Genomic DNA, 27,331 nt, shown 5'->3' with positions numbered 1-27,331 from the left:
GACGCAAGAGCGCTGCCTATCTGCTATTTGACATTGTCAGATTCTTTGATTTTTGCCAATGTGGTGGGTGTGAAATAGTATCTAATTGTGGTCCTCATTTGCATTTCCCTGATCACTAACGAGGCTGGAATATTTCATATGTTTATGTTTGTGTTTCCTTTGCTGTGAAAAGTCTGTTCATGCCTTTTGCCCATTTAAAAAATTGGATTGTTTGTTTTTTCCCTTCTTAATGGTTTCTGGAATGTACACACACATATGGGGCGTGTGCGCTCTGTGTAGACGCGAGTGCTTCGTGGGTCTGCCCCCGGTGCCACCCGGGCCGGCAGCGGTGGCGGCTTCCCCTTGCCCACCCCTGCACGGCCTCGTGCGCCCTCCTGGACTCCCCGCGTCCCGAGTCCCAGCCATATTCCCCTTCTTTTGCCTCTGAGGACCCTGCAGCTTTGCGGTTCTCTTTCCCCCTCGGGATGCACGCTCGCCCCGCCCCGCACCTCTGTCTGCGTCGGTACCCGCACCTCGCGGCCTCTGCCTGGGCACCGATGCTCCGCTCGGGGCTGCTGTCTGCCGGCCTCGCCTCGCCCCGGCTGTTTCTCCCGGCTCTTCGCTCTCGCGCGTGTTTTAGGATCACCGCGCCGGGTTCCGTGGGTAACCCTGTGGGCGGCGTCCTGGGCTCCAGATAACTTGGGGAGCGCTGGCATCGTCAGGACGCCGGGCCTCGGGTCCCAAACATCCCCTGATGCTGTTAAATACATTTACACGCCGGTTCCCTCCACACGTAGCTCTCATGTCTATGCAGAGGTTTCTCCCTAAATGTGTGTTTCTGCCTGTTTCCGTGCGTGGCACACGTGCCCCCTGCGTGCCCCCCGCGGCTGGCCCCCACAGGCCTGCGTGAGCCGTACACCGAGTGCTTGGTCTCGGCGTTCCTGGGACACCGCTCAGACTCTGGGATTCCTTTGCAGATTGTCCTGAGCTGCGGGGGATACACTCGCGTGTCCGTCCTGCGTGGTGTCAGGACGCCGCCTCCCTCCTGGGCCCGGTGGGCGGGGAGCTGTGACGGGGCACTCCTGGCACCCCCTCGCTCGGGGACCGCAGCGCATTTGTTCTCCATCCTCTTGTCCGGCTGAGGACATTTGCTCAGAGAGGTTTTGGGTGGCCGTTTGGGTTAAATCCTGGACGGACGTTCAGTGTCCTCACATACGCCTTTGGTCCGTAGGGACGGTCCTTCAGCATCCTGCTTGTTCGGGGTGACGGACACGCATGGATTTCTGGCACTGACCCACTCCTGCGTCTCGGGGCAGAGGCCACGTGGCCGGAGCAAATACCAGTGACACTAACTCAGTGTCGCATTACAATGTAGTGTGGCCATGCTTTTGGGTTGTTTTTTTTTTTTTTTTAGATTTTATTTATTTGTTCATGAGAGACACGGAGAGAGAGAGAGGCAGAGACATGGGCAGAGGGAGAAGCAGGCTCCATGCACCGGGAGCCCGACGTGGGATTCGATCCCGGGTCTCCAGGATCACGACCTGGGCTGAAGGCGGCACTAAACTGCTGAGCCACCCGGGCGCCCCAGTGGTCACGTCTCGTTCAGGGTCTGTTCCCCGCCATTCCTGATCTTGTCCGGTTTGGGGCTGGGTTTTTCAGCCCACGGGACGGGTCTTCTCGGCCACGTGTTGCAGGCTCACAGCCCCTGGAAGCCCACGCAGGTCCCCTCTGGGACTTGAGTTCGGGTTTGGTGAATGAGGTCTTTCCAGGGTCCCTGGGTCCGGCTGCGGCGGCGCAGGAGTGCCCCGCCACCGACCGGCCTCTGCTCTGCCTCACCCTACACCCACTCACCCCCACTGCTTGCCCACCCACTCCCCGCCCCATGTGTCTTGGCCGCCGTGTCCGTGGCCACGTGTTCGGTGCCCGCTGGTTCCGCGTTGTGGGTGGTACTTTCCCCTTCCCTCCTCTCCCCTGCTTCTGGCTTCCATGGCCCCGGCGCCCCAGCCCTGCCGCTCCTGTAACCCCATCTGCAGCCCGTGCCTTGGGATGCCACGTGTCTCCATCGTTGCTCAGCTTAACACGCGCTCTCTGGGTGACGTTTCCTTCGACCCAGGAGTTACTAGGAAGTGAGTAGTTGTAAAATGTCTACACGCAGGGGATTTCAAATGTGCTTTTTTTTTTTTAAATGATCTTCCAAGGGTTGCATTGTGTTCAGAGAATTGCTTTCATGCGGTGCTGCTTCTTTGAGCGTGCTGAAGACTCACCTTTCTGCGTAGAGAACCCCCCCACCCCCCGGCGTGCCCGGGGTCCCCTGGGTCCTCGCGGCCTTGAGCCGCCCGACCCCGCTCAGGCCGAGAGACAAGCCCTCCCCGGGGGTCTGTGAGTGTGTGTTTTCTGTGTTCTGTGCCTGTGAGTTTTAGGCTTCGTGCGAGTAGCGCTGCTGCCTCATCTTGGTAAAGCGGGGCTTCGGGCCTCAGCGGCCCCTGGCCGTCCGCGTGGCGTCGGGGGGCCGTGCCCGGGCCAGCTTTCTCGGGACTCGTGTTTCCACGACGTGGTTTTCCGTCCTCTCCCCGTCAGTATTTCTGTGCCCCCGGTGCTCCCGAGACGTCTGTCTCAGTAGCTGGATTTAAAAAACCTGCTGCGACCTCCCTGCCTTTGTGCCAGCGGGTTCGATCCATTCTTGATGTATTAGCGCAAGTTCCCCCGTCTTCTCTTCTGTGGGTTTTTTTTTTTTTTTTGCTTGTTGGTTTTTTTAAACATCTTACTTATTTGTTAGAGAGAGTGTGTGCATGTGAGGAAGAGCCCAAGCGGGGGAGCAGCGGGCAGAGGCCGAGGAGAAGCAGGCTCCCCGCCCCCCCCAGCAGGGAGATTCCATCCCAGGACCCCAGGGTCATGACCTGAGCTGCCAGGCGACCACTCCCCCCCCCCCCCCCCCCCCCGTCATCTTCTGATTGCTATGTCTTCATTTTTGTTTTTGCAAAAACCTTTTAGTAAGCTGTAGGGTACAGAAACGTCGCAGGGAGGAGCAGGCACCGGGTGCCTTCGGCCACGCTCCCCGGTGCTCGCTGCTGCTTTCCGGCCCCAGGATGGGTCAGCGGGCATGGGGTGCCCGGCGCAGCAAGCCCACCCTCATGGAGCGTCCCCGTCCGAGCACAGGCCCTCCCGGGGCAGAGCTCCCCGTCCTCCCGGGACCCCCGACGCGGCCCTCGTGGCCTGCAGAGCTCGGGCTGACCTGCTTGGCTGGGTCGTCCGCCCCACGGCCTCACCCGCCGGCTCCGTCTTCAGAAATTATGTCCTTCGCTTCTGAAAGTTCATTTCTTTTTTAGATGCGTGTGTCGTTCTCTCGGCCTCTGCACCACGTCGCTGTTGAGCCATCGGGCGTCCGTCGCGCTCACGTTCTCGGTGTCCCACCTCACGGAGGTGCGTTGCTTGTTGCTGATGACGTTTGCGCATCCGAGCCTTGGCCTCCCTCGGCATTGGGAGACTCGGCATTGGCAGCACTTAATTCTGCTCCCAGGGGCCGGGGCCGGGGCGTGGGTGAGCGGCCCTAGGGTCTGGCTTCCCTGCCCCTGCCTAGGGTGGGCCGAGGGTGGGCCGAGGGTGGCACCGTCCAGGAGGCGGTGGTCCTGGGGTCCCTGCCCAGCCCGCTCCCTGGACTCCCTGACCACCTCTCAGGCCTTGCCTCTGAGGCCTGTGCCCCCCGGAGTGCTCCTCGCGGGGTCCTGCAGAGGACACTGGGCGGGACCCGTCCGCAGTGGATGGGGGCGCGCTGGCGTGACCTCAGGACTCTGGGAGAGGGAGCACAGCTGTGGAAGCCTGCAGGCCACCTCCTGGGAGGGGGCACCAGGGTGACACTGTGTTTAGGAAGGTTAGATGTCACCCCCCACAGACACTGGAGTTCACGTTGGGTCTTGGTGTGTTCACCCCAAATGCTGTAATTCTGACTGTGACCCGTGGGCTTCGGGACGGGACAGCATTGTTTGGGGTCGGGAGCTCTCCTCCCCTGCAGCCCCGGGAGGTGGGCGCTCGGCCCGTTCTAGGAGGGGACACTGAGGCACAGGGAGGCAGAGGGCCCGGGATAGCTCGTAAGTGGTGAGGTCGGCGCGTGAGTCAGGGGCGTCTGCCCCAGCGCCGTGTCTCACCAGCAGACCCGTCCCTGCCCCGGGGAGTGGCATCCCGGGGGTCACCCTGGAGGAGGCGCTGGGGGCAGCAGGCTCGGTGCCTACCCCGTGCAGTGTCCCCAGGCATCTCCCTGCACTTACGTCCCTGGGCTCTCCCGTGGGCAGGGGTCCCCAGGGCGAGGGCCAGGCTGTGGGGTCTCCAGAAACTCAGCATGTGGTGCAGGGGCTGGGCTGGGACCAGCCAGCGTGCTCCTGCCTCGGGGCCTTTGCCCTGGCTGTTCCCTCTGCCCAGAGGCGCTGGACTCCGGGGTCCCCGCAGGGAGCCCCAGCCCAAGGCCTTTTCATCCCCGCCTCCCACCGCCCGGCCTCCGCCCCTGCACACGTGGTCTTCCGTCCACCGCGGTTTCACCTGCACGCCTCCGTCCGGGGAAGCGTGTCCTGTGTTGCCTGTCCGTGCCCGACCCCTGCGTCCTGCCAGGACTTCCTCGTGCCCGCAGGCGCCCCCGTCCTAGAGGCTGGGGGCTGGTGCAGCCAGCCTGGATTCAGCTCACGAGAGCACAGAGCTGGGGGGACAGTGCCACCCCTGGAGTGGCACGGGCAGGTCAGCGCCCCTGGAGGTGGGGTGGGCCCTCCACACAGGGTGGCGCCTGCCCCGTCTGCAGGGAGGCCGGGTCAGGAGGGGCGGGGAGCTTGCCTGGTTCACCCACCCAGCGAGTTGGGACCACCTCCGGGGCCATGGCACACTCACAAATGCCCATGAGGACGGAGAAGAGCTGGGGAGGGGCCTGGCCACCCTGGGCCACCCTGTCCTGCGGGAGGGGGGTCCACTCGGGTAGGCAATGTGGTGCCCCGACTCCTACGGCTGGCCTGCCCAGCCTCAGCCTGGCCTTGACCCCGGAGCTCTGGCCGACCCACTGTCTCCCCTTCCCACCTGCCCTGTCTGTCCCTGACCCACGCTTGACCTGCCCTGGCCCCCACCCCCGACTCGCCCTCGACCCACCCTGGGCACTCCCTGCCTTCCCCACTCCCCCCCGCCCCACCCCGCTGTCCTGGCAGGGGCCAGGGACGGGGGTCCTGGGGTGGCCACAGGTGCTGTGGGAGGGCAGGGCCGCTGGAAAACGGGGCTCTGGGGAGTGCAGGTGGCGTGCGGGGCCGGGCGGCAGGTGGGACCCTGTCTCCGAGCTCAGCGTGTTTGCCTGGACATCCCCAGCTGGACGGGGACTCAGCAGAGCTCAGCTCCCGAGGGGGAAGGAGGCGGGAGGCAGAGGGAGTGGAGCTGGGGAGGCCTGGGGGGCACAGCACTTCCCACAAAGGGGCAGGGGTGACGGGGCCCAGGAGGGACGAGAGGGCGTCCTCCCCAGAGGAGAGGCGGGTGGGCACTGAGGGGGTAGTGGGTGGGATCCCCGCGGGTTGGGCTCCCTGGGGACGTGCAGACCCAGGCCCAGGGCGCAGGGCAGGGGGCACGGGGAGGTGGGCAGCCAATCATCACCCAGACCCACCCGCACCCCAACTCTGACGCTTGCCGGAGTGTGACCCCGTGGGCACTGCCGGGTCCCCGCGTGTGGGTCGCCGTGCCCTCGCTGCCCAGAGACAGAGGCCCCCTCGGGGTCGCACGGGGGCTCCTGGGTGCCAGAGCAGCGGTCTCGGGCCACGGGCCCCTGGATTTCAGGGATGAGTTTATGGGCCAGGAGGAGAGCGTGAATGTACAGCGTGGAGTCAGCAGGGACCAGAGGCGGCACCTCCCGTCGGCCACGGTGCTTGCCCACGGGACGCCGGGCTCGGGGGACCCAGGGGCAGACGGCTGGTGTGCATGAAGGGGGGACGGGGACGCACGCCCTCAGGACAGTCAGCGAGACCCTTGCTGGAGACCGCGTGAGACCCGCGGGAGGTGAGGGTGGGCTGTGCCGGTGTCTGGGGACGAGCGCCCCAGGCTGTGTGAACAGTGTGTGCAAAGGTCCCGAGGCCCTGAGGCCTCCCTCCTGCTGACCGCTGCTCAGAGCACACCAGCCCTGCCCCTCATTCCAGGGACGCCGGGGACCCTCCGCCTCAGGGCCTTTGCACGTGCTGCCCTCCCGCCTGGACAGTTCTCACAGGCCCGCGGCTCCCTCCCTCTCTGCCTTCAGGTCTGGGCCAGACCATCAGCTGTGTGATGCTGCGGACGACCGACCCGGACCCCGGCTCCTTTTTTTTCCGAGTCTGTGTCACCACCCTGTACCCTGCGCACTTTCCCTGGGAGCCTGCTTCTCACCCGGCTCAGCTTACTGGGGTGCCCCCTCCAGGGAGGGGGTCTTCCTCCCCTGCTGACTGTCCGGCCCTAGGACGGTGCCCGGTGCACGTAGGTGACGCATGCGTACTAGTCACTGGCCTGGGAGCTGCGGGAGGAGCTGCGGGAGGAGCTCCGGGCATGAGGGGTGTCAGCGTGGCTCTGCCCGCGGGGGCGGCTCTGGGGCTCTCTGGGCGGGACAGGCCATCTGTCCGGGGCCACGGGGGCACCCGTGTGGAGGCTGGGGGCTGGGGAGCAGGGTGTCTGCGGGGCCCTCGCTGGTTCCCACGGGGTCCCAGAGCCCCCAGCAGCGGGGAGTCGGGGCCCGGGGCACAGGGACGGGGCGGGGGTGCAGTAAACCTGAGACTCAGCGCAGACGCCAGGGCGTGCGGTCAGGCCCGGGGCCTGGGGGCTGGTCCTCCGCACGGGCTCCTGGGGCCCGAATCTAGACACCCCGCCCGCTCTCCCCGGGGGCCCCGCAGCCAGTGCAGCTGCAGGAGGGGGGTAGGGGCTCCCCGGGGCTCCCCTGCACAGCCTGTTGTCTCCATTAGAGGCTTCTTGTGCCCAAAACACAAAAGCAAAGATCCCACACGATGTAAGGTCCCCGTAATCCCACCTCCGAGAAACACGGTGCTGCTGGTGTCACAACGTGCTGTGTCTCCAGGGAACCCATCCTCCTGCGAGTGTGCGCGTGTGCGCGTGTCCCTGGCCCGGTCACCCCCCACCCTGGGCCCTCACGCTTCCTTCCAGGGGCCTCCTCCTGGAGGCCCGCCTGGCAGCATCCCCCCACCCCCCGTCCCAACGCTGCAGGGGCTGCCCCGTGGCTGGGCCCAGTCAGGGGTCTTGGGCTGCCTGCATGGCCTGGGGCTGGGCTGTGTGTGCCCATCCCCCAGGTAACCCCAAGTGGCGTTGCTGGACCGGGGGAGCCTGTCCGGGGCCTTCCACCTCGTGCTGGTCCCCCCGGCGGACCCTTCCGGACGTGCTGGAGCTGCCGCCGGGGCCAGACCGAGCCCGTGGCCATCAGGGGTGCCCCCGGGGTGAAAGCGTGGGCTGAGTTTGCTCACTGGCAGGACCTTCCGTTCGAGGGACTGACCCTGGTCGGGTACCTGCCTCGGGTCTGGCGCCCTGGCCGCCCTCTGTCCCCACCAGTGACCCTGCCTGGTGTGCCTGGCCGGGACCAGCCACAGGCTCGGAGGGGACAAGCCGCCCGGTCACTGGGAGCAGGGGGTGGGGATCCTTCCTCCCCCCACCCCCAGGCGCAGGACGGCTGCCCTGGGGTTGGGACCTGAGCAGATGGAGAAGGGGGTGGGGTGGGTGAGGCAGCAGGAGCAGCAGATGCTAAGGCCCTGAGGCCAGGGCTCGGGGCGTATTTAGGGAAGAGGAGGCAGGCTGGCGAGGCCCTGCAGGAGGCCAGGAGTGTGCAAGCGGGGCTTTCCCCAGGGGGCCAGAAGGTGGAGGGGTGAGGAGAGCAAGAGTGAGGCCTGCCCCCCCCCCCCCCATGCAGGTCAGCACCTCGGCCATGATTGGCCGTTCCAGGCGCCCTTCCAGGTCCTTCCTCCTCCCCTACCTTGTGAGAGCGGGTTCGCAGGTGAGGAAACTGAGGAGCGAGCCAGGCTGCCCCCACTCCAGCCCCCCAGGTCCCGGGCCCCGGGGGAGCGAGCTCCTTACCTGACCTCAGAACCCCAGAGCCAGCTCCCACTTGTGCCTCGGATGCTGACCTCCACCTGCCTCCTCACGCCCCCACCCCTGCACTGGTCTGTCCCCTGGGGATGGGCCCCAGGGTGAGGAGGTGCTCGGGGGTCAGAGCCACCAGCTCTCGGTGTCTCCCCATGCCATCATGTCTTGGGTGGTTGCCCTGGAGCACTGCCCCCACCCTTGGAGCACCGTCCCAGGGAGGGTGCCCCTCGGAGCCCTGTTGTGGTTCGAGTGCCCCTCTCAGCGCCCTCCTGAACCCCATCATGGGGCGGGTGCCCCTTGGAGCCCCGTCGTGGGGCCGGTGCCCTTGTGCCCTGTCCTCAGGACACAGAATTCATAAATCAAGTCATGATTCTGTATTTTTCCCCAGCAAAATGTGCCCATTTCAATAATTACAGCATTTGTGATCCACTTAGAAAACATGGTATTTTTAACGTGAACACTTAAGAAACAATCCGTTCCACACCCATCTATCCAAATGGCTCCGATTTTGAATAATTCTTTTGAAATGGAGTCTAAATATATACAAATAGATGTTTCTGAAATGTCATGTATTCTGAATATATTTGCATGGGAAGCGGCTTCTGAGGAGTGGGGTGGGGGCTGGGCAGCCTGGGGGCAGAATGAGGGTGCTGGTGGGGTCGGGGGACTGAGTGCCTGGCTGAGGGAGGACACAGAGCCGCGTGGCCCAGGAGTCCCACGTGCAGGTGTCGGCCCGGCTCCCTCCCCGGGAGCCCCTGGGCATCCTCACGGGGACCACTGGGACCAGCCCCCAAGGTCCTGGGTGCCAGCAGGGGTCCCCGCACACGGGGCAGGGGGTTGCCCTTGGGCCCACTGAGTCTGAGGCCAGCACCTGATGCCCACGTGCCCGTCACCCCCTCATCTATCAAGCCCTCCCTCCTTTCTCTTTGCTCCCTCTTTGCTCCCCGATGAGCCCTGGCTGCTGGAGACGGGTTTCCAGGACCCCGACCCCTGAGCCCTCTGGACGGCTGTAGCGCGGGGCAGCAGAGCCCGGGGTGAGGCCCCGCCTCGGGTCTAGGGCACCGAGGCCTCCAGCTGCCTGGGCCCCTCTAGTGAGCACCCACTGCATGCAGACCCCATTGGGCTGGGGCTCCCGGCCACCTGCAGCAGGGGCCTGTCCTGGAGCTCAGGGCTGAGGGGACGGCGTGGAGAGAGAGGCACAGGCTGGGTCCAGGCGGGCCTCCCCCTTCAGAGAAGCCATGAGAGCAGTTGTTGCATGAGGCTCGGTGGGAGGGGGTGACTGCCCAAGACAGCTTCCGGGGGCAGGTGGCAGGTGAAGAGCCAGCACCCGGGGCAACGCCCGGCCCTGTCCCTTGGAGGGAGAACAAGGTGCAGGACCCGTGCCCGTGCCCTGCCCACGAGGGTAGTGGGGGCCCTGCCCGCGGGCTTGAGGGCCGATGGTCATGCAGCAGCTCCATGGGCAAGTCCCCTCCATCCCTCAGTGGGTGTCTGGGCAGGCGAGGTGTGCAGCGTCACTGCGGGGCCTTGGTTGTCACTAGGTCACCGCCTGGCCCTGCCTGCCGAGCCGTGACCTTTCTGGTCCCTAGGCCCTGCTCCGGGTGCTGGGCGGGCAGCTGGGAGGTGGCCAGAGCACCAGCCCGTCCTGACCTCCCGGCCCCGAGCTGCCCTAAACCCACGTGCCCCACTCTCGCCTGACTGGTGCCCCACGGCGCGGTTGGGGTGGGGGTGGGGTGGTTGGGACGTGGCTCCAGTCCTGTGGGCAGCCACCCCGCCAGCACCCACCTTGTGCGCAGCAACAGGTGCAGGGGGCGGGGCCCGGAGGGCTCAGGGCGGGGCCTGGAGGGCTGGGGCGGGGCTTGGAGAGCTGGGGGAACCACCATCCCTGGCTGCCCCCCACTGCCAGGCCTTCCCCCCCAGACTGTCCCCTGGGCATCCTCCTTGGTCTCTGACAATCGTGCTGGTCACCCCGACTTCCCTTGGTTTCCTGCACAGACTCTGGTTCTTTGAGTTTTGTTGCTTTGTGTTCTGTCCTTTGTGATGAAGATGCTGCCCCCTGCGTGGGGTCCCTACATCCTGCCGGGTCTAAGTCTGGGGCGGTAAAATGCTGCTTGGAAGGGTGTGTGTGCAGGTGTGAGCCCTTGACCTCTACTGGGGGTGCAGCGGCCGGGGGTGCATGGGGGCCTTGAAGAAAGCTCTCCCGGGTCCTGGGCTGCCCTGGGGGACCCTACTGCTGGCTACCCTGCCTCTACTCTGACCCCAGCTCTGGCTCCTCCCCGCCTCCCTCCACTGGGCCTGGAGTCCCAGAAAATTGTGGGGGTGGGAGCCTCAGGTCCTTAAGCACCCCCCCCACCCCCGCCCCACTCCTGAGGCTGGGAGGAGCTAGGCCCTCCCCCTCACCACACCACACCCCTCCACAGGCCTGGCGCCCCTCCCCAGCTCGGCGGGCTGCCTCCCCCACCCCAGCCTGCCGCCTCACACTCCCTGTGCTGGGGGTACACCCCGTACCCTCCTTTTAGTGGAGAGAGTGGCAGCTGGGTGCGTGCCTGCTGGACTGATGGCCCCGCATCTGTCGTTCTTCAGGGTGCACACGGAGCCCGCAGAGGCCAGAGGGTGGTGGTAGGGCCCCCGGTGGGCACGGGGTGCCCTCCGCTCGGCCCTTGCCTTTCCACTCAGCTCTGCCCAGTTGGGGAAGCGGTGGCCATGGCCTCCCAGTGTCCTGGTGGGAGGAAGGGGCGGGCCGGCAGCCACGGGAGCAGGGGCCGCGGAGGGCATCCTGGAGGCGGCGGCAGTGCTAGGGGTGGGTTTCGGGGCGTGAGTGTGAGGGCGCGCCAGGCAGAAGGAGGAGCAGGGGTGCCCGGCCCTGGGGCCTGGGACGGAGGGTAGCCCTTCCCCAGCCCACATCCGTTCTGCCCTCCTGCAGGGAGCCCACCGCCTGTCCCCACCCCACTAATTGGGCCCCAGTCAAGAGCCTCATGCCGGTTAATCCCGCCATCAGCCCGGGGTCTGTCATTTAAGAGTGATTAATCGGGGCGGCTCTGGGGGCGGCGAGGACCAGTACCCAGAGCAGAAGTGTGGGGGGAAGGTAGGCAGATGCAGCCGTTGACCCCACCAGGGGCGGCGGGGCTGGGACCCCTGTTCCCTGTGGGGTCTGCTCCCTGCCCTTTCCTTCCTGCCCCCTCCCTGGGGGGGACCAACGCTGGGGCCTGGATAGTTCGGGCCCCAGAACAGCCCCGCCCAGTTCTGCGTGCTGGGGAGACGCCCTCGGCCACCTCAAGCCCTCGTGCCCCGCACGGCAGCCGCCCTGTCCCAGTGTCACCGTGAGCGTGGAGGGCGGCTGTGTTTGCCCAGTAAGGGCAAACCCCACGGCCTCACGTGGTCAGCGTGAGGTGCCCAGCACCATCCCCCCCAGGATGCAGGCCGGCAGCCATCAGGACGGGGCCCCACTGTGTCTTGGGAGCCCCCCCCATCACCGGAGGCCTCATGACGACTGCATGGGCATGGGACCTGGGTAGGGGCCTGGGGGGCTCCAGCCCCGCTCCCCGAGAGTGACCGTGGCCCCTTGCTGCTGGGCCTCGCCCTCTGTCCCCAGACCCTGGGACCCGCGGGCGTCCAGGGCGGCCAGGGCTTTGGGCAAGCCGGTGGACAGAAGTCAGCTCCGCTCTGGCAAAGGGCGCCCCGGGCTGGGCCGGACGAGGCCGAGATTCGGTGCCACCCCTGAGCTCCGTCCAGAGGCCAGCGTGCAGGCTCCCCGGGAGCCGGACGGGGCTGGAATCAGTTAATGACCACAGGCGGGGCCGCGCCCAGTGTTTCCTGTCCCCCGTCGGGAGGTGAATCCAGATCCAAGGTCAGTGCCCGGCAGGCCGGCTCCTTGTGAGGCCCTGAGGGAGAGCCCGGTCCGAGCCTGTCCCCTTGGCTAGTGGACAGACAGCCGTCCGCACGTCCACACGGCGGCCCCCCGGCACACCTGCGCCCGCGTGTCCCGTCTTCCAAAGACACTGGTCAAGGCAGACCAGCGCCCCCCCTCCGCAGGAGCTCACTAACAGGGTCACCTCCATAAAGGCCGCGCGTCCCCAAATACAGTCCCACCCCGGGCTCCTGGGGGCTGGGACTTCAGCCTATGAATCTGGGGACGCACTTCAGCCCATGTCACATTTCCTAGGTCACTGCTGCCAACACTCCCCCTCTGACCACTAGGACCGGGCAGGGCCCGCCGTGTGGGTCATGAGGGCTTGAGGTGGCCAACAGTGTCTCCCCAGCCTGGAGAACAGGGGCTCATGGGGGGCTGTTTTGGGCCCCAACCATCCACCCCCTGGCAGCCCCACTGCCTCTCGAAACAGCCCCAGTCCGGTGCTCCCAGGCTTGTGTGGCCCCGGTCCGTCCCCTCTCGGCGGCAGTGCTACTCCCTGGGAAAGCCCACGCCTCCCCGAGGAAGGCTGTCCCTGCTTTACCAGGTCCCCGCGGAGTGTGCCCTGCCCCGCCCTCTGCCCCTCCTCCTGCTGCTGGGTGCTGATGAGGGGTGGTCTGCTGCTCCTGGACAGCACCCCTCCCCCCGCCCAGGCAGGAGCGGGGCCTTTGCACGTGGCTACCCACCTGCAGGGGAGGCAGCAGGTGCAGGGGTGGGGCTGTGCCTCCTGCCGGCTGGGTCCGCTGAGCTCCCCATCAAAGGGCTGCCTCCGCCCCCACCATATGTCCTGGGTGCGCCTCTGGGGGCCCCTGGCGCCTGCCTGTCAGCGCCCCGCCCACCGCTTCCCCTTGAAGTCCGGGGAGGGAGGCCCAGTGGTGTCTTGCTGGAAGGGCAGCTCGGTGGAGGCCGAGGGTTGGTTTGGAGGGTCCCAGGGGATCGCGTGTCACCCCCCACCCACCCCCGGTTCCTCTCCAGCTGATCCCTGCTGCTTCTTCACCCAAGCCTTGTCCCTGCGGATGCCCCTGGGCTCCCAGTTCGCTGCCGGTGTGAGGTGCAGCAGGGAAGGTAGACGTGGAAGGACGGGCCTGAGTGCAGGTCACATCTAAGGAGGCACTTGGCTGCCGTCCAGCACAAGGCCACTGTCATGGTCCAGGAGGGTGACCTGGGCCCAGGCAGGGGAGGCGTGGACGCTGCCCTGGCAGACGGTGAGTGTGAGGCCGGACTCTGTGTGGGCCGCACAGATGGGATGGCCAGGCCCTGGGGCCTCGGGGAGGTCAGCGCCATGCCCGGGCCACGCCTGAGCCCTGCTGCTGTGCTCGTAGGGTGCGTTGCCTCCCCCGGGGCGCCCGGAGCCACGCGGGGGGCTGGTGAGGAAGCATGTAGCTGGTCCTGGGCCTAAGCTTCCTTCAGGGTGTGTGCAGAGGGTCAGGCCTACTACCTGAGGGCACATCTGTGACGTCAGCTGCTCTGCAAGGGCCGGCTGCATCGCTGGGCTCCAGGTTCGAATCCGGACCCCACAGCTCACAAGCTGGCCGCCTTGGGCCGGTTACTTCACTCTCTGAGCCATCTGCCGACCAGGGCGTCGACAGGACCCACCCTGTGAGCGAAGGCTCAGGAAAGGGCAGCTGCCCTGCGGATGAGGACGCGGCTTGTGTGTGTGCACCAAGGACGCACACCAGGGTCCTTGGCCAGGCCTGGCCCGGGCGCCGCCCTGGGCGCTGAGCTGCTCCTTGGCGCAGATGCCCTTGCCCTGCTAGCAGGCCGTGGGTTCCACTGCCCTCCCACCCCCAGCTGGGAGCAACTGGAGGTGTGTTTCTCATTCACCCTGGGCCTCCCGGCCCCCCCGCCCCCTCCCGCACGCAGCTGGCGCGTGACCCATGACAACAGCTGGGGCAGGGAGACCTGAGACCCGAGCCTCAGAGCTGTAGGCACCACGTTGGAAGCCCTGGGGAGGCCACGTAACCCCTCTGGCCCGGTGTCCTGACCTAGGCCCCAGGGTAGTAATACTGCCCTTGGGGCTGGGAAGCAGAGTTATTCAGATGGTGGCTGATATATAGAAATATAGATATATTTTAGATTTTATTTATTTATTCATGAGAGAGACACAGAGAGAGGCAGAGACCCAGGCAGAGGGAGAAGCAGGCTCCCCGTGGGGAGCCCGATGTGGGACTCGATCCCGGGTCCCCGGGGTCACACCCTGAGCCAAAGGCAGACGCTCAGCCCCTGAGCCACCCAGGGGCCCCGACGGTGGCTGATCTTCAAGCTGGTGTGTGGATCCCTTCCAAAGTGGAAGGACACTGAGGCAGCGCCAGGGGTCTGAACACCCATCCACCCCCAGCAGATCCCCGATGCCACCCTACAGTGGGACGGAATCCTCACTCCAAACCTCATCGTGAGCACCCCCTCCAAAAGCCAGGTTCAGCCCCACCTACTCCAAGAAGCCTCCCGACTTCCTCTGTCCCCGCCAATCCCCTCCCTCCCTCATGGCCTCACTGCCCCAATCCCCATAACCATTTTGAGAAAGTAGATGGTTAGAGGACGGGCGGGTGGGTGTATGTGCGCGTGGATGGGGCGTTGGCTACATGGATGGACAGATGGGCGGCTGGATGGATGGGTGGGGGGCTGGACGGGTGGATGGAGGGATGGGTGGGTGGGTAGGTGGAATAACGGATGGATAAATGAATGGGGAGCCCCAACATCCGCCTGATGACCCAGATGGGCAACCCAGGGGACCCGCCCTTGACTCTCTGTTCCCCTTCCCTTGCATATTCAGTCACAGCACGTTCTGAGGATTGTCTCCTGGTCTTGGCCCTGTCTCCCCCCGATCCTCCCTCCTTGGCCCTGGACTCCCGCCCTTGCACGGATCAGGTTTCCTCCTGGCCCTGTGCCTACCCACACCCCCGCATTTGCTTCCCAAGTGGCCTCCTCACTGCACTGTCTCCCTGCTTAAAATTCCTCACTGTCTCTGTGCTGTCTCGGGCGCTGCCCAAACCCCTGTACAATCGCACCCATCCCATCTGTCTCCCCTGCTTCCCCACGCCCACCCGGCTCTGGCCACTTGGTGACTGACCAGCTTATTTTCAGTCCCATTTTGTCCTAGGTTCCCCCCTGCCCCTGCCTCCCACCTCCTGGCCTGCCCGAGGGGTCCCCACCCCACCTCCAGGGCCCAGACGAAGCCTCCTTTCTTCCAGAAGCCTCTGAACCCCCATCCACCCATGAATCCCCAGCACAGACCTATGTGTCTTCCTCTCCATGAGGTCTTGGGTGGTGGGGCCCACAACTTGTCAAACTGCTAATAACCAGAACGAGGGGCGCCTGGTGGCTCAGTCGGTTGAGCATCGGCTCTTGATTTTGGCTCTGGTCACGGTCTCGGGGTCGTGGGGTCGACTCCGTCCGCGTCTGACTCCGTGCTTGCTAGGGAGTCTGAGATTCTCCGTGTCTCTCTGCTCCTCCCCACGCTCCTGTGCTCCATCCGTCCCTCTCACTCGCTCTATCTCTCAAAAATAAGTAAATAATACTAAACAAAGAATAATAACTACAACAACATAGGAAGAGGAAGACGAGAGGACTATGGGTCTGGTGTTTGCCGGATCCCAGGCTCTGTACTTTCCAAGCTTTTGAACGTGCTCCTGAAGTCAGTGGCCTCATCCTCTACTTGCAGGAGAATCCGAGCTGCTGGTGGGGGGCGGGGGGCACCTGGGACGTCCAGGCCTCACTACCCTGGAGCTGGCCGTCCCGCTGGCCCTCCGGCGTCGCTCCCTTGTGCCTGGCTTTGGCTCTTGAGCGAGCACGTGTGCAGCTCCGGGGGAGCCCCGAGCCCCTGGCAGGCCTGCACCACGTGCCCCCGGGATGGGAGGCCGGGGTTCAGGGCACCGTGACAACCGCACTCTCTGTCTCTCAGCTCCAGAGACGCAAGATCAAGTGCCACGTCCTGTCGGCTGGAGTCACCGTCCTGCTGGTCATCATCCTCACTACTGCCACCTCCATCCGAAAGTAATGCCCCTGACGGTGAGTGCCCCGACTGCTCTGCGCCATCTGTCCCTCCACCTTCCCTCTCATCTGTCTGTCCATCCGTCCTCTTCGTGTCAGGCCTGGGCTTGGCCCCGGCAACCCAGCAGGGGACACAGCAGGTGGGGGCCCTCTTCCTGGAGCCCACAGCCGAAGGGGAGGTCCCGACTGGCGGCTCCCCGGACAGCCAGGAGCAGAGCGTGTTGGGTGGTGCAGCGGGCAGGTGCCAGGGCCCCGGGGCAGGGAACAGGGCCGCTGGTGGGGGGTGGGGGGGTGGAGCGTGGGTGCTGAGCCCCTGCTGGGCCCCGGGCCCTGGGCAGGAGCCCGAGCAGACGGGAGCCGGACCCAGAGCCTGTGAAGCACCTGCAGTGGCCGAGCGGAGCTGCCGCGTGCGGAGCCCGTGTCTGGGTTCTCCAAGCTGTGGAGCAAAGGGACCTCAAACTTAGTGGCTGAAAACAGCAATCAACCTGGATTATCTCAGCCTCTGCGGGCCAGGAATTAGGAAGGGGCTCAGCTGGTTCTTCGGCTCAGCCCTCGTGTGGGTGCAGGCAGTGGGGCCGGGGCCACACCACCCGAGGGCCTGACGGGGCCAGGGGAGCCAGCTGGAATCCGGCTGCCCCACAGAGGCCCGCAGGGCAAGGGGTCCCCGAGAGCCGGGCGCACCACACCTGGTCGCTCCTGCAGCATCCTACCACTGCCTCCGGGCCAGCCGCGGCGTGAGGGACCCCCTTGCAGGGCGTGACCCGGGGTAGGAGGACCTAGGGGCCCCCGGGAGGTGGCTTCGGCCCCGGAGCGCTGCAGGGAGGGGTGTGTGGTGTGCGGACCGGACCAGCTCCCAGCCCTGTGCTGGGAGACCACAGGGCTGGGCAAGGGTCTCGGGGAGGGGCAAGCAGGCCCTGGGTGTTCCGTGCTCACTGTTCCCTGTGGTCCCCACCACGGCCCGTGACGGCCTCTGTGAGGGCAGCAGGTGAGCGCGGGCTGTAGGAGGCTCCATGGAGTCACCTAGTCCAGAGCCCTCGGGCTCCTCCATCCAGACTTGTCTGGGAAGTACTGCTTTCTGGACAAGAGCCACCCCAACCAGGCTGAGCCCCAAAGTGGGGGGTGCAGAGCCCTGGCAGCCCTGAGCCCTGTCCTTGGTGGCCAGCCTCTCCTTGGGTCACACTGTCCCTAAGGCTGGGCTGGGAGGTCACAGGGGGTGGGGGTGCTGAAGGGAGACACGTAGGCCGTCAGCCTGCAGCGTGTGCACCCTGCGTATCCATCACCTTGATGGTGCTCCCGGCACCCCGAGGGGGGCAGGTCCCACCCTGGCAGCGCCCCGTGCACCAACCCCACCCCGCTCGGCGTATCCATCGCTCCCCTCGCATCAGGCGGGACACACGGAAACCCCAGGTGGCCTGGCTTCACCGGGGTCCGTGCAGGTTCTGCATGGGGTCAGGGCTTGGATTCCTGGGTGGTGGGACGGCAGGCAGGGTCTGCTCTCCAGGTGAGGGTGGCAACTTGTCCCAAGTGGCAGGCCAGGTGGCGGGGCGGCAGGGGCACGGGCCTCTGAGCCCTGGGAAGGGCCGGGCCCCAGGCAGCTTCCCTGCCCGCCCTCGGGGCTGCCCCGATGGGACTGACCTTCATCCTCCGGGGCCCTTCTGGAGCCAGTGCTTCCTGCCCCCCACCCCGGTGGCCCCCAGCTGGGGCTCAGGAGCAGGGACAGAGGAGGCCTGGCAGGGCAGCACGACAGAGGGGGCCTGGGGCCACCATGAGGTCTGGAGCCATGACCCTCATCTGTGTGGGGGAGTCTGCAGGGGCCACGCAGATGCGCCCAGAAGGAGGAAGGGGGCTCTGGGGCCAGCACGTGGGTCCCCGTGGTCTGGAGGACAGGGAGGGGCTGTAAGGGCCGGACCCTCCCCTTGCTCCTCCTCCGGGGCCGGGGTCTCTATGTCCCCCAGCAGCCCCTCTCTCGTCCTCCACATTTCCCAAGTCACCCCACGGCTGTGCACCCCAGGCCCTTCCCTGCGCCAGAGGGAGCCAAGGGCGGTGGCAGGCACCACGCAGGGAACATCCCCTCTGGCGCGCCCACCAGGCCGGTGGAGAGGCCCGGCACCCCACACGCTGCCTGCCTGTCGCAGCTGTCTGGGGACGGGGTCCCCCTGGGGACCTGGAGGCTGCCCTCGGCCCAGGCCCCAGAGAGACGGGGCTAGGGGGCTGCCCTCTTTCCCTCTCTGCCAAGCTGCTCTGAGGACAAAGGCAGCTAAATATAAACAGCAGTTTGAGGAAGGAAGAGGCTTGATTCAAATGCAGGGGGGATTATTTCCGCAGAGAAAAGCAGCCTCTGAGGGAGGAGCTCCTTCCCGGACTTGGAAGAAGCCGGTGACAGAGACAGCCAGGTGCACGTGGCCATTTCTGGGTGCCGGGTGAGACCGTGCCATTTGGCAGTTCCAAGCAGGCAAAGGAGCCCCTGGGTCGCGCCCACTCTCTGGGCCACCTCCGTGCACCATCACCCACCCCCGTGGCTGTGACCACCCCCACCCCCCAGGGGCTCAGCTATTCCCCCATTACAGGGGGCTTGCAAGTCTGCCTCCCACCTGGTCAGGATGTGGTGCTCACTCGCCTGCACAAGCCCGGTGCCAGGAGTCTCCCCTGTGGGGAAGGACTGTGTGTGGCCAGCCTCAGTCCCCCAGACTCCCTGGACTCAGTTTACAGCAAGCATGAAGGCTAGTCTGGGACTGAGTCAGGGCTCAGAGTGTGACAAGGTGCAGGGCTCAGTGTGTGACCAGGATCAGGGCTCAGAGTGTGACGGGGTCAGGGCTCAGAGTGTGACCAGGGTCAGGGCTCAGGTTGTGACCAGGGTCAGGGCTCAGAGTGTGACCAGGGTCAGGGCTCAGGGTGTGACCAGGGTCAGGGCTCAGAGTGTGACCAGGGTCAGGGCTCAGGGTGTGACCAGGGTCAGGGCTCAGAGTGTGACCAAGGTCAGGGCTCAGGGTGTGACCAGGGTCAGGGCTCAGGGTGTGACCAGGGTCAGGGCTCAGAGTGTGACCAGGATCAGGGCTCAGGGTGTGCCCAGGGTCAGGGCTCAGGGTGTGACCAGGATCAGGGCTCAGGGCGTGACCAGGGTTGGGCTCAGGGTGTGACCATGATCAGGGCTCAGGGTGTGACCAGCATCAGGGCTTAGAGTGTGACCAGGGTCAGGGCTCAGGGTGTGACCAGGGTCAGGGCTCAACATGTGACCAAGAACAGGGTTCAGCGTGTAGACAGTCTGTGGTCAGGGTCAGGCTTCGGGAGCCCTGGCCGGCACGGAGGACAATACAGTGGCAGGAGCCAGCATGCCCACCCTGTGTTGCGGTCGGCTCAGCATGTTGGGCTCAGAAGCTGAAGTTACGGTAACTCGTGTCCCCAGCTCTGCCCACAGCACCGCGGTGTCCGGAGGTGGACGCAGAGCCCAGCTGAGACTCCTTAGGGTCCAGGGGGCAGAGGGCGAGGGCCTGTGGCCCTCGCTCCCGGGGTGTGGCTGGCACACCGCTGTCTAGATGGTGGCTGTGGAGCTTTGGAGAAGCAAGGGAGTCCTTGGGGCCAACCCCACCCCCCATTGTCCTTCTGGGTCGACCCAGGACCTTCTCCATGTCGGACTCCGGTCACTGTGGACTGTTCGTAGGTCCCTGTGTGGTCAGCAGGCCACCGCAGCCACGAAGCAGGGCTGGGCGGGTGAAGGGGGGGCCCGGAGCGCTGGCGGGTGCCTGTGCTGGGTCCCGGGCTCCCTGCTGGCCCACAGGCTGGGCTCCAAGGGATGGAAGATTATGGAACCGAATCCAGGCAACAATCAATGAAGTGTTTTTCATGCGCACAGAAATTGAAGGGGCTAAATAGAGGCTTCTAGCAAATCGTATTTGTAATGTTTTCCAAAAGCCGTGGAGTACGGAGCTGAAGGCATTGATTTCCATGTGGGACGTGCACGGGGGTGCAGAGGATTTTGTGTCCACGCTTGTCTGCAGTGCACACACACACGTGTGTGTTTTCACGTGTGCCTGTGTGTGTGGTCGGCGAGGACCCGTGACTGTCCGCTCCCCCTCCCAGAGGCTGGAATGTGACTAAGGGACCTGAGTGCGTCACCCTGGGAGGGGGGACAGCTGTGTCTCCATGTCCGCCTTCTGCAACCGGAGCGCGGGTCGGAGCCTCGCGGGGCCGCCTCACCGCGTCCTCTCCACAGCCCCGGCCAGATGCCACTGTGTACCCATTTTTCAGACGGGGGCACTGACGCGGCCGGATGACGGGCCGTCCTGGGCAGGGGGCAGCACGGGGGATGATCCTTCCGGAGCTGGGACTGCTAGGGAAAGCCCTGCAGAGGTTAGGTGGCCGCCCCGTCACAGCCGGGAGCGCCAGAGCCAGGTTTCCCACTCGGTCTGTGTGACCCTGTCGTCCGACGGTCCGGCGTGTCCCCGGGGCCCGCGGATGCTTCCGTGGTGCCCATTACCCGAACGGTGGCACCTTCTGTCCCCAAAGTTCGGGGAAGGAGTCAGACGACCTGTCTGTGCTGAGCTGGTCGGTCGGAGGCCTGGGAGTCGGGTCACGGGGGCCTGGTGGCTTTGGGCCGCCCCGCTAGCCTCGCCCCAGCTGCAAGCAGGCCTGCGGGGTCCTGGGGCTCCTTGGGGTTTACCCTGGGAGCGTCTCCTCTGGGGCCTCCACCCGCCTCGCAGCTCCTGGTCAGAGGGCAGGTGCCACAGACCAGTGAGCAGGCCTGAGCTCTGCCTCAGTTTCCTCATCTGTATGCCGGGGTCACACCTTCCGGGGACCCCTGTGGGCATCAGAGACGATGCCTGCTGGGCTCCTGCTGGGGGGGCGGCTGCCCTCAATGACACTGCTATGTCGCTGTCCCCATCGGCGCTGGCAGCGTTAATGGTGTGACCACGTGCCCGCTCTGGTTTATGGAGATGAGACGCAGCTGGCCTCACTCCGCCGCGCCCATGCGGCCCTCCAGCCAGCAGGGCCATGTCTCGTCCTCCCTGCTGCCCAGGCAGGGCACACGGGCACAGCTCAGAGCAGCCCAGACGTCGGGGATGTGTCCCTGTGATTCAGCAAATCCCCCAGCGCCTCCGCGTTGGCCAGCTGCTCCTGTGGTCTGATCCGGCACCGCCCCGAGCAGCTCAGAGCCTCGGGGACGGAGGCCTGTGAGGTGCCCAACGGCCAGGAGCAGAGTGGAAGCCATCAGAGGGGCGGCTCTGCCCGGAGGCCTTCCTGGAGGAGGTGGCTCGTGAAAGCCGAGTATTGAGAAGTGAGTACAGGCTCCTCTGTCAGGCAAGGAGGAGGGGAGTCCAGGCCCAGGGCCCAGCCCCGGCAAAGTGTGCACGCGCAGGGGGTGGCGCCCGGGCACGAGCTGGCTGGGGCCGACTGTGTAGGGCCCTGAGTAGGAGACGAGTGGTGGGCGAACAGGCTGAGAGGCTGGAGGTGTCCGGGGCCGCTTGTTCGGAGCAGTTGTTCCCTAGCGGGCCCGAGGGAGCCATAGCAGTCCCCAGACGCCCACCGTTGCTGGGCACTGGCACAGTGGCTGGGCGCATGGCCACACGGGGAGGGCCGGACCCAAGCAGCCCCGGGAGAAAGGTGGAAAAGGCAGCAGGTGCGTGGGTGGCACGGGAGGCGCTGATGGACAGGACGGAGAGGGGGTGGCACCGACACTGTCGCATCTTACCAGGTCCAGCCCGGGATCGGCGGCCGCAACAGCTGTCCCGTGGTGCCCGGGTGGCGCGGTGGGACGGTGGGACGGTGGGACACAGCTGGGCCCCCCGCTGTCCGCTTGGCCATCTTCCCCCGCAGGTGGGGGCTGCACCCAAGGGGGGAGCTGGGGCAGAGGATGGGCTGGTCTGGGGCTGGGGGCGGGGCTGGGGCTGGTGTGGGGGGGGCGGGCGGGGCTAGGGCTGGTGGGGGCGGGGCCGGCCTGGAACTGGGGCTGGTGGGCGTGGCTGGGACTAGAGGTGGGGCGGGGCGGTGGGCGGGGCTGGGACTAGAGGTGGGGCGGGGCGGTGGGCGTGGCTGGGACTAGAACAGGGGTTGGGCGGTGGGCGGGGCTGGGACTAGAGCTGGGGGCGGGGCTGGGACTAGAGGTGGGGCGGGGCGGTGGGCGGGGCGGGGGCTGGTGGGCGTGGCTGGGACTAGAACTGGGGTTGGGCGGTGGGCGGGGCGGGGGCTGGTGGGCGGGGCTGGCGTCGCGGCACAGGGCGAACCCTCTAGCGGCCTTCTAAGCTTGTGGCCGCGGGTAGGTGGTGCGTGGAGCCCCGGTTCCGTCCTCAGTGGGCTCGGGACGCTAAGACCTTGCCGTGCGGTGAGGCCTGGGTGCCTGGTCCTCCCGCTCCCCCCCATCTTGCTCTTGGCCTTCAGCTTTCCTCTCTGTAGTTGGCCCTACGTACCCATCTCAGACTGTGAGCAGTCCCCAGACTGGCCACTGAGCTGCCCGCACCTTGTACCCCCCAGAAACAGGGGTTTGAGTTCTGCTGATCCCTAAAAGCCAAGCCTGGATGACATCCCCCCGATCTGAGCCTGCAGGCCTGTGTCCCTGTGGCAGGGAGGGACGCACGAGGCCTGTGGGCCACTCTGCCCCACTCCTGGACAGAGGGTCGGTGCATCTCCCTGTCCCTGGAGCAGCCCCCTGCCACTGCCACCTCTCTCTGCCCCACCTCCCTCCATCCCCCAGCTCCTGTCGGCCTCAGATTTGGTGCCTAGGACTCCTGGCTCTGGGCCAATGCCCATCCAAGGGGGCCGTGCTGTCCCTGCAGGGGGCCGTCCCAGGGCTCTGGGCCCTCAGTGACTGGGGGGACGGGAGCCGGGGGCTTGTAGCCATATCTGATGGATGTTGGCTGAAGCTCTGAGGGCCTCATCCAGACCAGGAAGGTTAGGACCTAGCCTGACCCCCATGTCCCCCTCAGCCTTGGGGAGGATTCAGGGTCAGCCCTCCTGGCCATGCCAGCATTATTGTCCCTTACCCACTGGGGGGCAGGAGGCACGGGCTTGCACCCCCCCACCCCCGCCAGGACCCTCTGCTCTTCCCCAGGGATCACACAGCAGATGAGTGAGGGAGGAGCCCTGGAACTTCCCTGGGGAAGTGTGAGCCCCCTGCCCATGGCAGGGCACGGGGACACCCCACTTGAGGAAAGACCTTGTCTGTGAAGGTGGGACAACCCAGAGCTGGAGTCCCCACGCTGCTCTCCCCACCTAAGCCACTGAACTCGGTGGCACGTCCGTGTCGGGTGGGACAGTCCCTCCCCCAAGGCTGGGCTGTAACGACAGGACGGGCCTGACCGTGGCCTCCAACACCAAGCAGAGGATGGGGCTCTGCCTTCAAGGGCCCCTTTAGATGCGGGGTTCAGGCCTCACCACCAGGAGGATGCGAGGAATGGGGCATCCCCAGCCAATGCCAACAGAAGAGGGTTTACTGAAGAGCGGGATGCTCTGGCGGGACCCGGCCGGAACCCCTGGGGCCAAGTCTGCCAGCCCTGGTGTGCGTGGGACGCCCCTCCCCTTCTGCTGTCTCCCTGCTGCTCAAAGCAAGCAGTTTTGCTTCCGGGTGTGTCTCAGTAATTGCAATAATAAATTGAATAATTAAGCTAAATCCACAGATGAAGATTAAATATTAATTTCTAATAAGCTGTTTGGAGAGTGTCACCGGCAAGGAGCAGCAGAGTACCTACGGCCCCAGGTGTCCCCCTGCCAGGCCCCCAGGCCCCTCCCTCCCAGGGCAGGGTTGACCCACACCAGCCTCGGTGCAGGACGATAGGGCTGGCGTGGCAGCCGTGGGAGGTGGTGTCATACCCTGGTCATACTGTCTGGAGGCCAGCAGGCCCCGAGGCTGGCATCAGGCGCGTCAACAGGAGGAGGGTGCCAGCGGGATCTGGGCCTCCATCTCCTGGCAGCTGAGGTCCCCATCATCACGGGATGGTAGCCAGCGCCATTTGGCAGAGTGGTTTGTGGATGAGAAAATGACACATCTGAAGGACATTGACAGCGACCTGAGAGGTGGGGATGGTCCCCCTCAGGACTTGGGGAGCCAGGCCAGGGCTCTGTGTGGCACCTGTGCTCCAAGAAGCCTCTCAGTCACCAGGGTGCAGCCAGGGGAGCTCACGGGGTAGTCTGGCCCCAGTCAATCAAAAGGCAGTGCTCCAGGGAGGGCACTGAGTGTGACCTGGCCACACTCTGAGCCCCGATCTTGGTCACAGCCTGAGCCCTGACCCTGGTCACGTGATCATATGGTAAAGGTGATCCTGAACCTGACCCTCCTTTTAAGAAATGAGACAGCACAGGCCATGAAAATTATGTTTGGTTGCAGCAAAGCGTTGCTGGTGGTGGAGAAGGCAGGCAAGGTCAGGGTCACGTTTCAGGAGGTGGTGAATGCAGGTGAAGAGTCTCGTCTCAGTCCAGTGTCAGTGGGGCCCTGGGAGTGTTGGGAGCCGGGCATGAGCGTGGGGCGTGTGGACCTGCTGGTCCCGTGACAGTGGCCCCCGTGGAGAGACTGGCACCGAGGGGAGGGGCCTGCTGGAAGGGGAGGCGCCGCGTGCCCAGGCACAGAGAGGGCTGGGTCCCCGGGATGGCCTGTGCTGGAAGCAGGCTCTGCGTTCGCGGTCACGGCTGGCCACCCTGGACCCCTGCCTCAGGCTCGATTCCACGAGGCCATTTGGCCTTCACCTGGGCCCAGCAGGCTGGCCGCCGTCACGCGGCCCCGGAGCTCAGTGACCGCTCCCTGACCCTGGGCGCGAGGTCGTGTGGTCGGGGCCAAGCAGCAGTGGGTACTGAGAGGCTCCAGGCAGAGCCTGCCCCAGGGACACCCCTGCCGTAGACCCCGGATTGGCCAAAATCAGGAGAAAGCCCAGTTAACTGTGAACAAATGATCTAGTGTGAGTACGTCCTGCGCGGTGCTTGGGACAGTCCGGCGCTGCTCCCGCCAGGTTGAGGCGGTGGCTGCGATGCCTGGCGACACTGGGCTGCCCCACCTGCCCCCAGGGCTCTCCTGGCAGTTGGTGTCCCAGGTACGTCACGAGGGGCGCGCTGCTCAGAGGCCCCTCCAGCTGGGGTGGGCTTGACGGGAGCCCAAGGCTTGAGCTGAGGGGCCAGGGCTCAGGGCTGAGGCGTGGCGGGGTGGGGGCAGGGTTCTGAGCTGAACTCCTCCCCCCCCTTCCTCCGTCCTGGAGGGTCCCGGCAAGTCAGAGCGTGGGTTCACCTGGGTCCCAGCGCCCCCTGCAGGGTGGCGCCCCCCCCCCCCCCCGCCTCCCCCCGCCCCGCAGTCCTCTTTTTAGGAAAAATGAGAAAATTCAGGTGGAGGCCGGGCCCTCAGAGGATGCCAGCTGAGTGCTGTGTGTCGTACCCACTGGGGGCAGGGGTGGCCCCAGCCTGCCCTGGCGTCACCTGGGCCGGGAGCGAAGCTGGGCCTACAGGTTGGAGCCCAGAGCGCTGTGGGGCCCGGGGCCCAGGCGCCAGCAGGCAGAGCAAGGGTGTGGCCGCCGTGCGGGCCACCAGCCTGTGCGTGATCTGCCCCTGCGCGCCACCGGGCCAGAGAGCCTGGGGCCAGCTCCAGAGCTGGGACCACGCAGCCGGGCCCACACAGCCGGGCCACAGCCGAGGTGGGAGCTGGGCCCGGGCTTTCAGCCCTGCTGGGTCCACGGGCCCTGTGGGAGAAGCCACACTTCCCTTTGCTAGAAGGGCCTCCCCTCCCAAACCTTCCCGGAGGCCCGAGGCCGGGAGGGGAGGGGCGGGGCGGGGAGGGCCTGACCTGGTAGACATGGGGTCCCTGGGGCTCCCCCCACCCCTGGTGTGCACAGCAGTTCCCTGGCAGTGAAAGGGTGGACCGGGGAGGGCGGGAGGGCAGGCCCACGGGCCCAGGAGGCCCAGGCTGGGGTCTGGGCAGCTGCTGGCCTCTCACGGCTTGTGTTCGCATCTGTGAACTGGAGACCGGTCACCCTGGCGAACCAGAAGCTGGCAGGTGCCCACGGGGGAGGGGGAGAGAGCAGGGGGGAGCCCGAGCGCCCCCCGCCCCCGCCGCCCCCGTAGCAGCCAGGCCACCTCCCTAGGGCCCGCCTGGGCCTCCCCCTGCCCAGCTGGCAGCTGATGGGACTGTTGTTCTGCAGGTTGATGCTCGGACCCACGAGAGTGTCCCACCCGCTGCCTCCCACCAGTGCGCTGGCCCCGCCACAGCGACATCCGTGTCCTGTCCCAATAAACTGCCCCCCTCAGTTCGTCACGGTGCCGTTCTCCATCCATCGGGTTGGGGGCACCTTTCCAGCTCTGGGGCCCTGGAGATGGAGCCTGAGCCCTAACGGGGAGAGGCTGGGGCAGGGGTGTGTGAGTGTGTGAGGGTGAGTGTGTGGGTGTGAGGGTGCACGCGTGTCTGAGCGTGTGTGCCGGGTGGTTTGGGCACACGGGTGGGGTGGTCCAGGGCTGCCCCTCCCTCCAGCGCTGCCCCTCCCGAGGGGCTGCCCATTGCAGCCTTGCCCCCCCAACAGGCCCCGGGCCTTCCTCCCTGAGGACCCGGCACCAGTCGTCCCAGGACCTGTGCCCCCTCTAGAAGCAGTGCCTGGGGCGCGGGGTCGGGGGGATGCAGCTCTGATGTCCCCACTGCCCCGAGAGATGGAAGCTTCTCTGTCTCCTGGCTCCCAGCCGAGAGATGGGGCGTGGAGATGGGGTCAGAGCGTGGGGGAGGCACCCCTAATAGGAGGGGCCTGGCCCCTGTGGAAAGGAGGCGACAAGCAGCAGCTCCTCTCACAGTGGGGAGTGGGTGCAGGGCGGGCAGGGACAGGCAGACGGAGGGCCCCAGGACCCAGCGCTGGGTCGGCCACACCCTCCCCCTGCAGAGCTCAGGGCCCCGTGGGGTGAGGAGCAGCTGCCTACAGGATGCCCAGGGTGGGGGGAGCTCGCCTGGGAGGTCCTTGCCCTTCTGGAAAGGCTGCAGGATGCTGCGGGTGCTCAGGGGTCCCCTCCTCCACCCCTCCCCCGCCCCTCCCCCGCCCCCCTGCTCTGTCCCCCTCCCCTTTGTTCTGCCCCCTGCCCCCCCACTCCTTCCCCAGCCCCAGTCCTCAACCCACGAGGGTCTAAAGCCTCCAGGATCCAGACCCCTTTGTTCTGAAGCCTGCTTCAGGGTCTCTGATTCTGGGAAGCTCTGCATTTCTCAGCTCCTTCTCCTCCCGGGGCCTGAGAAACGCAACAGCCACTGAGGTGTGGGCGGCAGCGGGGACAGATGGGAGGGGACAGACCCCCCCCCCCGCCAGAATGGCGGCCGGCCACCTCCTCAGCTCTGCGCAGTGGCCGCGGGCCCCAGGGGTGTCGGGAGGAGGTGTCAGGAGCAAATTGAATTTTACACCTCCAGCTGCAGGTGTGAGGCGCTTGGTCATGGGGGCGGCGGTGCGGCCACGGCGCCAGGGT

The 27,331-nt window shown here is 66.0% G+C and overlaps 1 protein-coding gene across 2 annotated transcripts in view; it reads left to right on the top strand.

Moving 5' to 3' along the window:
* The window catches only part of TSNARE1 (t-SNARE domain containing 1), a 145,972-nt gene extending 119,821 nt beyond the window's left edge, over positions 1-26,151 (top strand). For both annotated transcript variants that reach the window (XM_049092790.1, XM_049092792.1), the window contains 2 exons: positions 15,846-15,952; positions 26,041-26,151. In XM_049092790.1, coding sequence (XP_048948747.1) covers positions 15,846-15,941 — 96 coding nt within the window. In that variant the 3' untranslated portion in view covers positions 15,942-15,952; positions 26,041-26,151. The remainder of the gene's footprint in view (positions 1-15,845; positions 15,953-26,040) is intronic.
* The last annotated feature ends 1,180 nt before the right edge of the window (positions 26,152-27,331 follow it).

Source organism: Canis lupus, chromosome 13 (assembly GCF_003254725.2).
Source record: "Canis lupus dingo isolate Sandy chromosome 13, ASM325472v2, whole genome shotgun sequence".
Taxonomy (NCBI): domain Eukaryota; kingdom Metazoa; phylum Chordata; class Mammalia; order Carnivora; family Canidae; genus Canis; species Canis lupus.
This window is presented reverse-complemented; position numbering and strand designations above follow the sequence as displayed.